The following is a 13,566-nucleotide window of genomic DNA, read 5'->3' on the forward strand; positions in this document are numbered from 1 at the left end:
CCTCTCTCCCCATGTGTGTCTCCAAAGACAGTTCCTGTATCTCCTTATTAAACCTCTTAAGTCGATCTGTTGAGTGGTGTGATTCCATCCCTCTGTACAGCTCTGCCGTTCACCTCTAACCTCTGATACTCAGCTTTTTACATAGACACAATTTTTAAATCCTTCTGCCTTATCAAAAGGTCAGTTTGGGCGGGGGGGGGGGGGGGGGGGAGGGTGCGTCAGCAAAAAAAAAAAGGTCAGTTTGTCAGGCATGGTGGCACATGCTGTAATTTCAGCTTGTGGGAGCTCTGTGAGTTCGAGGCCTGCCTGATATACAAAGTCCAGGACAGCCAAGGCAACACAAAGAAATCCTGCCTCAAAAAAACAAAAAGAAAAAGAAAAGGAAAAGAAAAAATTTCAGTTAAATGGCATCAGGTATAAGGACACAAACCTATTAATACCAGAATTGTGAATCCAAGAGCAGCATGTTACAGAGACTCTGTCTCAACTCTCACAGCCACTAAGGAAAGTTAAATGTCACTTTTCTTGACAGAGTCTTAATTTTATACCGGAAGCCCTGTATCTAAACAAATCATCCACTAGAAGAAAATAGTTGATGGGCATAGTGACATCCAAGCACTTGAAAGGTAAAGTCAGGAAGATTAGAAGTCATGGTCATCCTTGGGGACATGAGCATCTGGGCTACGTAAGACTCTGTTTCATAAATCATAATAGAACCAGACAGATTAACAAACAGGCATGAGGGGAAGGGTACAACATCCTCTAGGAAACCTCTTGATCTGGAAGCTCTCCCAAACCTGTCCTTTATGGTCTTTATGATGGCCCTTCTGACAGTAATCAACTTAACCTTTGGCCTATTCCTTAAGAGGATGCGGGTAGGGAGTATCTCGGAAAGTCTCAACCTGTAATCCTGATTTCATCTACCTAGTGAACACCACTCACCCTAACGCTCCTTAAACACTGTCGACCTTCTGTTCATTATAAGATGATACATTTTAAGATTCTAGGAACTTGAGTTTTATGCTTGAAAACTGAACCAAATACATACTTCAAAATTTAAGTGCACAGTATATACCTAAAAAGCTACAACAATTAACAATATACTATCATTCTAGAGGGGGAACTGTGGTAGCTAGCTGAGAAAATAAGTAGGAAGATTCTAGCAAAGACCATTATAAACCAAGTTGCAAGTAGAAGTATATAAAAGATGCTACATATTCTAAAGTGAAAACAATCCAACATCAAAAAAAAAAAAAAATAGCAACTATTCTATCTTTCATCAAGGTAGTTTGACAGCTAGAAGATGAGACCAATTTTGGGAGAGGGGTGCATATTATTAGCAAGGAATCTGGCATTATCAATTGAAAGTTAAAATTATATTTACACACACACACACACACACACACACACACACACGGCTAAAGAGATGGCCCCAGAGTACAAGCACTTGCTGCTCTTCCTGAAGACACAAATTCCAATCCCAGCACTCACATCTGGTGGCTCACAACCATCTGTAGCTTCAGCTCCAAGGGATCCAGTGCTTTTGGCCTCCACAAAAGCTGCACTCATATACACATACCCAAATGCAGACACGCATACCTACACGTAATTAAGACTTTTAAGATGTAAATGCCCTTTCAAAACCACTTTTAGAAAGAACTCCCACCACTATACTAACACAGGTGGCATAGTACTCAAAAACTTACATAAAAACGTCCATAGAAAGAAAATAACATTTACTTGCAATGAAAAGACCAAAAACAGAAAAGGAAGCTTAAGTACCCCTACACAATGGGAAAATATGAGGCTGCTAAAAAGAACAAGGGGAATCTACAAATACTGATCGATTTACATTCTAAAATTACCCTTTAAATGTACTAAAGCATAAAATAACACACACACACCATCAGTATTTTATATCTCACATTATGTGTGTTTTAAACCAAGGCCTCACTGTGTAACCAAGGCTGGCCTGGAACTATGTAACCAGGGCTAGTTTCAAATTAAGAGATTACCCTGCCTTACTGTCTTAAATGCTAAGATTATAATCATGTCACTACACGCAACAAGTGCTTGAGCTTTTAAGTTGGTTGGTTCTAAGTATGTAAGCTGGTTGGGGGGAAAGCAGGTTGGGGGTATTGTTCAATGATAGAATATACGTACACATACTCAAGGTCTTGGGTTCTAGAACCAAATCTGAAAGGGAAAGTATTCATGGATTCTGAAATGAAGGAAAGTTACTTTTCACTGTCAAGAGAACATGTGGATATTAATCACAGGTACTTAAAAGGCCACAGAATGATCCATCATTAGTGAACCAGGAGCTGGGGATATAGCTTCATTTATAGCTTGCCTATCATGTACTAGGCCCTGGGTTCAATTTCAAGCAGTGAATAAATCCAGGCAGAGTGGTACATGAGAGTAATGTTAGCACTCAGGAGGGGGAATAGGAGGATCAGAAATTCAAGGTCATTTTCTGTTACAGAAGGCGTTTGAGGCCATTCTGGGTTAGAAGCTGTCTCAATAAATAAACAAACAAAACTCCTAACTTCCTCAGTGACTGACTTTACATCAAGATTTGAAAGGTACCTGAGGGGCCTGCAGAGACTGAAGCTCTAACAAAGGACCATGCATGTACTGGACCTAGGCCCTCTACACAGATGTAGCCTATAAGCAGTTCAGTCCTCATATGGTCCCTCTAGTCATGGGAGCCAACTCGGACACAGACTCTGCTGCCTGCTTTTCAATCACTTTCCCCTGGCTGAGCTACCTCACCAGGCCACAGGGGAAGAGGGTGCACTCAGTCCTAATGAGACTCAATATGCTGGAGTGGAGGTGGAGGTAGGGATGGGAGTGGGGTGCCCCTTCTCTGAAGAGTTGGGGAGTAGTAATAGGGGACACAGAAAGGGAAGGTGGAACCAGGAGAGTAGGAGGGAGGGGGCTATGACCGGCATGTAAAGTGAATAATAAAAAATAAATTAAAATACACTTGATATTGAAAGTAAAAGAAAAACAATTTGAAAGTATCTTCTTTCAACTGGCATTTAAAATAAAATACAAGACTATATGTCATTTTAAAGATACTATTGTAAAGATAATATAGTAAATAAGCAAGGATTGAGGATCTAGCTCTGCTTACCTATAGGCTCTAGGTTCAATATTCAGCACTGAGGAAAAAAAAAGAGTTCATTTTGAAAACCATTTCAAAAATATTACTCAACTGGGCATAATGGCATATCTATAATCCCAGTGCTTGAGAGACTGAGCTGATCAGCAAGATCCTGAATAACAGTAATAATCAACGGCAGCACCACCAGCACCACAGCACCACCACTGACCAGGCCCACTACACAAAACTACCAAAATTAAATCAACTCCCTATCATTCCCATCAACAAAACAGTCTTTATCCTTAGGCTTATGTAAGGTTCTACCCATCAGGAGCTGATGCCCCCAGGAAGACAACAGAATTAGGTTAAAGCTGAACTTCTTCCTGTGCCCATATCCTCAACAGATGGTTGCAGCTCCTCTTAAAGCAAGCCTCTTCAATGTGGTAACTCCTAATTCATTTGAATCAGGATAGTAATAGCTTCACTATAAAGAGCCACCGTTGCAGCACCATTCCCTGTGCTTTTCCTACATCCCTCCTATACACCTTTGTAAATAATGCCTCCTCATAATACCTAATTTGGGCATGCCATCTGTTTCCAGCTGTCTTTAGTTCTTCTCTTTAAAACATGTACACTTGCATATGTAAATTTTCTCAATCTCAGGCCACTACAACCATTCTGGAAAATCCTCCTTTAGTTAACTTTTGTATCAGCAATCCAAACTCAATTCAGTTGAGCCATTCATTCTGGCTTCTACAGCACACTGCCGTCAACAGCTCTGGCTGTTTAAAATTAGCATTCTTTTTTTGTTTCTTCCTCTTTTCTCCACCCTTTAAGTATAGAAATTTCTTTACAGCTTAATTCAAATATTTAATGACTTTGTATAATTCTGCATTTTTAAATATTTATATACTTAATCTCATATTTATTATCTCAAATCAAGGCTTCTTATTTAAGCTCCATCCTTAATCTCCCCCTCAAAACCAAATATAACCAGGTGCAGTAGTTCATGTACTTAAACTGGCTCTAAGTTCTATGGGTACAGAATATATGTAGGGGAAATGCTCTGTGAAGTACTATAAAAATATGTCTCATTGTGTTGAAAGCAGTTCCTCATCATGACCAGCACACATCAATGGCATACCTCCTAAAAAGCATACAGGAGGACAGCATGTTTACAATTTTCATTTATAATTACCACATAGCTAGTATTCCCCTGGATCTGAGAGGAAACTCATTAGTGGCATCCTGCACTCCTGTTAATTCTTAATTTTGAGAGCAATACTCCTTTTCCTGGGGATGGGGTTAGACAAGATAAATAAAAGTGTGATGGCGCATGCTGTAACTCCTGCACTTGGAAGGTGGCGGCAGGAGGATCATTTTCAGCTGTATCTTGAATATGAGGACAGCCTGTGCTACAGTCTCCAGACAGAAATAGGAAGAGCTCAAAATCTACTTAATAAATGAAGGCTGGGGGTGTCTTGGCATGTACAAGGCCCTGCACACAATCCCTAGAAACTGTAAAAAAAAAAAACTTTAAAAAGCACTTAAAAACCTGTCTCAAGGGCTGGAAAGATGGTTCAGCAGATGGCTCAGCAGTTAAAAGCACTGGCTGTTCTTCCAAAGATCCTGAGTTCAATTCCCAGCAACCACATGGTGGCTCACAACCATCTGTAATGAGATTTGGTACCCTCTTCTGGTGTGTAGGCACATACAAGCATAATACTGTATAAATAACAATACTTTTAAAAAACTGTCTCAAAACGGGTATATTGTTGTGTTCTGTTTATATACAACACAAAAAATATTTATTACCTACATAAATAAGGTCCTCTTTATTCAGTAAGTATTAAAAACTGTGGCCGTGTGTGTGTGTGTGTGTGTGTGTGTGTGTGTGTGTGTATTTAGGGACTGGAGAAATTGCTCAGCAGTTAGGAACACTAGATGCTCCTCTAGAGGACCCAGGCTCAATTCCTAGCACCCACATGGTAGCTTACAACTGTCGTTAACTCCAATTTAGGGGATCCATGGCACCAGGCATGCATGTGGCACACATGTATATGCATGCAAGCAAAATACCCAGATAAATTAAATCTTTTTTTAAAAAATTGAACAGATACAATGGGGAATCTGTAATTTGCTTCAACATCAAGATAAAATTGATTTTATAGGCTGGAGAAATGGCTCAGGGTTAAGAGCACTGTCTGAGTTCAATTTCCAGCAACTACATGGTGGCTCACAACCATATACTGGAATCTGATGCCCTCCTCTGGCATGCAGGTGTACATGCATATAGAGCACTCATATACATAAACTAAATGAATAAATCTTAAAAAAAAGAAAAAAGAAAAAACTCATCTTATGATAGCTGTTTTAATTCTAAGATCATACATTATGTTTGCTTGTTTGTTCTGGTTTTTTGAGACAAGGTTTCTCTTATGTAGCCCTGGCTGTCCTGGACTCAATTTGTAGACTAGGCTGGCCTCAAACTCAGTGTTCCGCCTGCCTCTGCCTCCCTGAGTAATACTGGGATTACAGGTGTGTACCACTGCACCCAGCTTATTTATTAAGTTCATTCCTACCAGAATACAACAATACCATATAAAAACAAATTGGATGTTTCACAGCTGCTCCACTTAATTCAAGTTGTCCAACTTCTGAATGATGCTTTACTTTTTATATAATGGGAATCAAACCAGTTTTACAAGGCTATGATTAAGAATCGGCTGATATAGAAAAGGCTTAGCACAAACCTGGAACTGAAAAAAAGATAACAGATTACCCACTTTTCTTGAAAAGAGATATGAATAATATATTTTATACAAAAAAACATATTTACTATCTAGAGGCAAATAGCTTCCTGATATTATTGTTAGGATTGTCTAACAATTCTCCCTAATAATCTATATCCAATAATAGTAAAAAACAATTATCATCTCAGATAAGTCTGTAACCCACTTTTTTAAAAAATACTTTATTTTTAAATATGTGCATGCTGTATGACTGTGTGTGGATAAATACACAAAAGTGCAGGTGCTCACAGAGGCCAGAGGTGATGCCCGGCCCCCTAACTGTAGTTACTGGTAGGTAATGAGAGCCATTTGGGTATTCTGCAGGAGCCATATGCATTTCTTAACCACCAAGCCACCTCTCCAGCCCATTTCTAGCCTACTTTAAAATGAAAAGTAGAATTATATATACATTTTCCTTTCTGAAAATCACCTTTGGTTCTAAAATCAAAGCTCATAATGTCCTGATAATACCCTCCAACAAGTTCACATACTCAATATAGCTTTAAGCAAATGGAAAAAATTTATTGGCTACAAAACCAGTCATGCAAATTAAGAGCCTATGCTATAGTTATCTCAATATTTGGCAGGATACATAGACTGAATCCCAGCTGGCTGGCATGGAAAGTGAGCCAAGCAGAAATGTAAAGTCTCCACATACTTTTTTCATAAGTCCAGACTAACAAAGGAAAAATGGAAGTAACCCCACATAAAAATCAAGAGCAATCTTTTATAAAAGTCCTGGGCTGAGAAAGGCCCAGAGAGGCCCTAGTATCCACCTGGTGGCTCACAACTGACTGTAACTCCAGACCCAGGGGACTTAACACCCTATGCTGGCCTCCACAGACACTGCACACACATGGTACATATGGTTTTGTTTGGATTTTCCCCCCTTGGTTTTTTGAGACAGGGTTACTTACTTTGTGTAGTCCTGGCTGTCTTGGAACTCACTCTGTAGACTAGGCTGGCCTTGAATTCAGAAATCCACCTGCCTCCATCTCTCAAGTACTGGGATTAAAGCCATGTACAGCCACCGCCTGGTATCAATGTTTTAATGCACAGTCCTAGAATACTTGGTAGGTACTGATAAGAGTAGCTTGCCTGGCATGCAAAAGGCCGTGGCTGGTTCAATCACCAACACCAAATAAACCAGGTGTAGCGGTGAATGCCTTGAATCCTTGCATTCAGAAAGCAGAGGCTGGAGGATCACAAGTTCAAGGTCATCCTTGTTCACATAGAAGACCAGCCTAGGACACACAAGATCCTGTCTCAACAAAACAAACCCCCACAGAGCGTGTGAGATGGGTTAGCTGGTAAAAGCGCAACTCTGACAGTGAGTTCATTTGCCAGAACCCATGGCAGGAAGACAGAACTGACTCCAAAATATTGTCCTCTTACTTCCACATTCCAACCATGCTCATACACACACACACACACACACATGATTTCTTTAATTAAAAAAAAAAAAAAAGTAAAGGTTTGTAGAGGTAGCTCACTGGTTAGTAGTAAATATTACTCTCCCAGAGGACCTGAGTTCAATACCCAGGATCCATGCCAGATAGTTCACAACTGCCTATCGCTCAAGTTCCAAGGGATCCAATGCCTCTGGCACCTGCACTCATGTGCACATAACAACACAGACGCACACACATAAACATAAAGATCAATCTTAAGCTGGGCACGGAGATGTATGCCTTTAACCCCAACACTCAAAAGGCAGAGGCCATCCTTGTCTACAAAGTGAGTTTCAGGACAACCAGAGCTACATAGTCAGACTGTGTCTTTAAAAAAAATTAATAGTAATAAACAAAAGGTCAAGTAAAATGATTAATAGACACTACAGATGTCTTAGAAACATGAACCCTAGCTCCTGCTCAAAGTCATTTTAGTGCTACACCTAAGAACTGACTATTTTAAAAAGCCAACTGAAATCAGAATGTTTATAAAATTAAAGAGGAAGAATTTGCAAATAAAACCAGCACTAGTGAATTCACTTGAAAATAAATAAATACATAATGGCAGGTAGGACAAGTAATATGTAGAAGAAATGACACAATTTGCCATACACTGAGCTAAGGCGGTATTCAGTGGTAGATGGCTGCCTAGCACGTATAAAGCCCTAGGTTGAATCCCTAGTATCACAAGGAGAGAAGAAATGTCTTGCCATATACCAACTATTGAGTACTCAAGGTTCTTTCAATATTGCATTTTTGTGTAATTGGAAATTGTGGTGTCTTGTTTTTGAGCTAACAACTCAACCTTTTCCTAGAGTTCTTAGGCATAGTTTGTAATTTTTTATGTTCTTTTCCTTATTAAGTGTCTGTTTACAAAATAGCAACGGCAACCATTTATGATTTTTAAAATTCTTTTTTTTGTTTGTTTTGTTTTTGTTTTTCTAGACAGGGTTTCTCTGTGTAGCCTTGGCTGTCCTGGACTCACTTTGTAGACCAGGCTGGCCTTGAACTAAAAGATCCGCCTGCTTCTGCCTCCCCAGTGCTGGGATTAGAGACTTGTGCCACCATGCTCGGCTGATTTTTAAAAATTCTTACATTTACTTGTTTATTTTTGTATATTAGTATGTGCACATGTGTTGGGGCACACAAGCCATAGTATGTATACATGTATAGAGGTCAGAAGACAACTTGCAGAAGTTGGTTCTCTCCTTTCTCTATATGGTTCCCAGAGACTAAGGTCTGGTGTGAGCTTTACCCCCCTAGGCTATCTTACTAGCCAAACCATTCTGCTTTATTATGATTTCATCTTGAATTCCTCTCCAAATTAGCCATAATTTTCAAACATGCTACTTATTAAGACGTATTTAAAAGAAACAGTATCAAAAACTTAATCATATAGTCCTCTACAGAGGAAAAGATGCACTTAACATGTACTATTAGAAAATAATTAAAAAAACACTTAAGTTTGGATAAGCTTTTGTCACTGGTGTGAATTCCACAGCAGAAACTGGTGTGATTGAACAGATACCTCACTGATAAGATACTAGGAACTTAAGTCTGCACACTTTGAACAAGCTGTTGATAAAACTTTTAACAGCTTTCTGTTGAAAGTAAAGGAACTGACAATATGACAAACATGCAAAAAACCAGGAAATCAGCCGTGCGTGGTGGTGCACACCTTTAACCCCAGCACTCTGGAGGCAGAGGCAGGCAGATTGCTGTTAGTTCAAGGCCAGCCTGGTCTACAAAGCAAATCCAGGACAGCCAACGCTACACAAAGAAACCCTGTCTTGAAAAACAGTTTGTAGAATAGTTTAAGACTTACAAATATTAAAAATGCTTCTTCTAAGTTTGCTTCCTACCCTATAGTCACCAGAGTTTGCAGCTTCACAAAGTCAATGAAAAAGAGGGAAAAACTCCATACTGTTGCATGATTTCCTTCCCACTAAGAATGACACTATAACAAGAGAAACAAGATTTTTTTCCTTGAATACCTGTTTATCTGTATTTTAGTATATATTTTCTCAAAATTCATTATAATGAGTCCGAATTCAAAGTCAAACCAAATACCGGCAACAGCTACATTGGAGTGGGAAACTGTTTCATTCCAGAAATTTGTATTTCAGCTTCTAGAAACTTACAACAGCAATTTGGACATATGTAAAGACACATCATTACCAAAGGGACATGAGCAATTAATTACCTCCTACAAATGCACCTATTCCTCCTTATTAAACATTTATCTTTTTCGCAACCCTCTGCCACCAGGGTCTCTTCCTGACAGTGGTGCCCCATATTACATGACAGTACCCTTGATCCTCCCTGACAACTTTTAACAACTTGCTACCTTCATTCTTCCTTCTCCAGACCACCTGCCTCATATGTAAAACAACTATCCAGAATCAGCAAGAGATGACAGCAAGAATACTATACAATTCAAAGTGAACAGTATTTTTAGAACCCAGCCCACAGATGAACAAATATGGACAGTCAATAATCTCATTCAGTGGTTAAGAGCACTGGTTGCTCTGGCAGAGGAACCAGCACCCACATGGTGGTTTCACAACTGTCTGCAAGTCCAGTTCCAAGGGATCAGATGCCCTCTTCTGTCTTTGGTGGGCAATAAGCATGCATGTGGTATGCATATATAAAAACAGTTAAAACAGGTATAAAATAATAAATCTATTAATTTTTTAAAATCTCATTCCAATTTTGCCCCTGGCTGATCTTAGCAAGTCACCTAACCTCTCTGAGCTTTAATCTATTAAGGGAGAAGAGCCAAGTAAAAGCTCATTGGAGCTCAGAAACTCCAGGAGCTCCTCTTCTAGCCTCTGAGGAGACCAGGCATGCACAGTGCACAACACATATGCAGGCAAAACACCCACATATATAAAATATAAACAAACAAATGTATTAACAGCCCCTAGTAGTCATAAATGCAGGGAGAAAAACTAAGTGGTAGTAACACACATGTGTGTATGCAGACATGCAGACATGCACACATGAGCACACACATCTTTTAAGGTGCCAATGAGCTCAATAGGGGCACTTGCAGTACAAGCCTGGCAACCTGAGTTTGATCTCTGGAACCCACGTAAACATGGAAAGAAAGAAACTATATAAAGTTGCCTTCTAATTTCCAAACACATGCATGCACACACAAACAATAAATAAAACATTTGTATCACATAAATGGTTTACAAAAAGCTCTCCTGGTTCATAAAAAAAAAAAAAAATCAAAACTTACCTAAAGTTACTAATTTAGCACTTTTGTTTGCACTGTCTTCTGGGATTCTGTTTGTGCTCTTTTCTTTCCTGATCAAAGTATCCTCCGTAAGCAAGCATCTATCAGAAGCAACACTGTCTTCGCTCACCACATGACTAAATTTGCTATTAGCTTCAAGTACAGAAGTGACTTCCTCCAGCTGAGCAGCTTCACTAGATTCTGAGTAAGATGAACCCTTACCCTGGGCTAAATTTTTTGAAGAAACAGGTAGAGACTCATCATCACTATCAAAACCAAAAGGATCTCCAGTATCTTCTTCTTCTACTTTAGGTTTCTTCGGAATTTCTTGAATATCTGGTTTGAAATTGGGCCTCTTCTGCCCTAATTTAGCCATAAATGTGGTCTCTCCCCATTTTGTACTAAGAGTAGTCCGTTTGTTGGAAAAAACTTCATCAAATTTTGAACTGCCATTTCCTCCTTTCCTACTGTAAGTTTTTCCAAATCTGGATGTCATTTTGACACCTGTTTCATATTCCCTGTGGAAAGAAAATTGAAGAAAATGTAATTACCAACCTTTTAATAAGTTTTAAGTAATCTATAAAAATAAGATCCTAGGACTTCTTATAAAATTTTCAACATTCAGCAAATTTTTAAACTAGTTTAAATAAGTTGAAGAGGCTCCTTTTCATCCTCTACTTCCATATATCAGATTTGGTAGTGTTTTGGTTTGTTTTACATTACGTATATATTCATACGACACTGACAAAGTTAAAAAAGCTTACTACTAAAAAAAAAAAAAAGCTTACTACTAACCAACTTATAATACAGTACCTATAAATCTAACTTAAAACATTTTTTAAGTTCACATATACAATTGAGCCAGAAAATAATCTAAATAAAATAAATACCCAAATACAAAACTTCTAGCCAAAATGTGTTATGTTTTCCAGGATCTAAACAATGTCAGCTGACTAAATTTAGTTCTTTGAAATTTTTACAGCTCTTCATATAAAGACAAAGGGTCAGAAAAACTGTTATTTTCTTAGATAGTACAACCTGTAGCTTCTAAATAACCTTGAAGACTGATTTTTGGACTAAAGTAATTTTAACTGATTTTTTTTAAAAAAAGGTTCCTTCCACTGGCATGTGGTGCACACCTTTAGTCCCAGCACAAAAGGCCAGTCTGGTGTATAAAGTATATTCCAGGACAGCCAGGACTAGACAAAGAAACCCTGTCTCAAAATACAAACCAAACAAACAAAGTCCTTCAATGGACATCTGCCTAAATTCAAGAAACCATTCTCTCTTCTTTATAGTGCTGTGCTCATTTGTAGAGTGACGTTTTTCTTAAGTTGGAGAACTCCATTTTACAAAGGTATATAATTTATTATATAAAAATAGAAATGCATTGCCTTTATTCTCCTCTCCAAATTACAAAAAAAAATTTACCTGATTTACCTAAAAGTAAACTGAAAACAATTTCCAAAGGAAAAAATTTTTTTTAATTCAAACATTTTAAACATACAAGTTACAGTACTTTTACAGCACAATCAATGTTATCCATTTCTTAACACTTTGACCTTCTGCAGTTTAAATATCAATTTATCAACTCTAGGGGGAAGGTAAGCAATTGTTTAAGGACTTGAAAAATCTTCATTACTCTGAAACTTACAATAAGAGTAATATTTAATTTACACTTTCAAATGTTTTTGGTCTACACTTTTAATATTTGTGTTAAGTCCTTACAACTTAATGAATCACTATGCAATTTAGTTCAGCAAATATTCAGTAGAAGATTCACCGCCTCACTAAAGTTTGAAAGGAAACCAGTTCTGATTGGACAAAATAATAATTTAGTCATCATACACATCTGTGCTAAGAGAAAATTTAGCTTCCCTCAGAGTTTCCATTTTGTAATTTGAAACACTAACAAGCTTTATTGTCTTTCTTGTTAAGTATAGCCTATTAAACAAAACAAAGTATAATTGGGCAGCTAACAAAAACAAGAAAATAAAGTCATTTCTTTAAGCTGTGATACGCAGACCTTTATTTATATATATTCCAACAAAGCTGGAATGTTTTGGACACACATACATGGCAATCATCTAAAAATGCTGACTGAGTAAAGGCCAAACCAAAAATGTAGACTTGATCCTTTATGCCAACATCTGAAAAACTCACTGTAGAAACAGTCCTAAAGCACAAAGCATTCACTGTTGTAAGATTAAGGTCTGCAAATGATATGCAATACTGCATTAAATGTGTATTTTTTTAAGAGACCATGTCTGACAAATGTATACTGATGTAGTAACATCATTAAATATTGATGAAATATCAGTGATTTTCTTAACATTAAGGAATGGGGAGTGTGTACATTAGGCATATATGATGGAGTTATTATCTACTGAATCCAGCGGATATTACTAGAAGAGAGCTGATTATGATTTCTTTTATTGTTTTCCATAATGTTCCTTTTTTTAAAAAGTCAGCAGACTACTTCGAACTAAGCATATCTAAACGTAGGGCATATACAAATTCAAAGGCAGACATATATATTTGGCATGACATTTTACATACATTTCAGACACACTATCTTGTTCAGGCTTCAAACTTCACCAACAGCCCTAACTAAAAAGGAAACTGGGGGTTCACAACTAAGTGTTCTTGATCTTTGGGGACTTTGCCTCATCCTAGCCGGATTTTGAGGAAAGTGCACTGGGATTTAAATTGGTGAAACGGGCGTGGGAGGGGAGAGGGTTGTCCTTATACTTAAGCTACATGGAAATGCAGCCTCTTCCAAATAAGACCCCCCCCCAAGGGCATGGGAGGGGGGGGTGCTTCAATTAAGAGGAAAGTGAAAGGGGCGAGTGGAGGTAAGCAGAAATCCTCACCTGCGACTGCGAGTGCGCCCGGCGGCAGTGGCCAAGAGTCCCCTCAGGCTGGACACTCTCCTAACTTTTCTCCTCCCAACCCCCACCCCAGGAAAGG

General features: G+C 38.3%; 1 protein-coding gene across 4 annotated transcripts in view; it reads right to left on the bottom strand.

Moving 5' to 3' along the window:
- The window catches only part of WAPL (WAPL cohesin release factor), a 68,599-nt gene that overhangs the window by 54,496 nt on the left and 537 nt on the right, over positions 1-13,566 (bottom strand). For 2 of the 4 annotated variants that reach the window (XM_084796796.1, XM_084796795.1), the window contains exon 2: positions 10,600-11,114. In XM_084796796.1, coding sequence (XP_084652922.1) covers positions 10,600-11,092 — 493 coding nt within the window. In that variant the 5' untranslated portion in view covers positions 11,093-11,114. Of the gene's footprint in view, positions 1-10,599; positions 11,115-13,469; positions 13,491-13,566 lie in introns of those variants that run through there. The other 2 variants (XM_084796798.1, XM_084796797.1) reach the window with 2 other exon arrangements.

This window comes from Acomys minous (genome assembly GCF_964271855.1).
Source record: "Acomys minous genome assembly, chromosome: 9".
NCBI classification, from domain to species: domain Eukaryota; kingdom Metazoa; phylum Chordata; class Mammalia; order Rodentia; family Muridae; genus Acomys; species Acomys minous.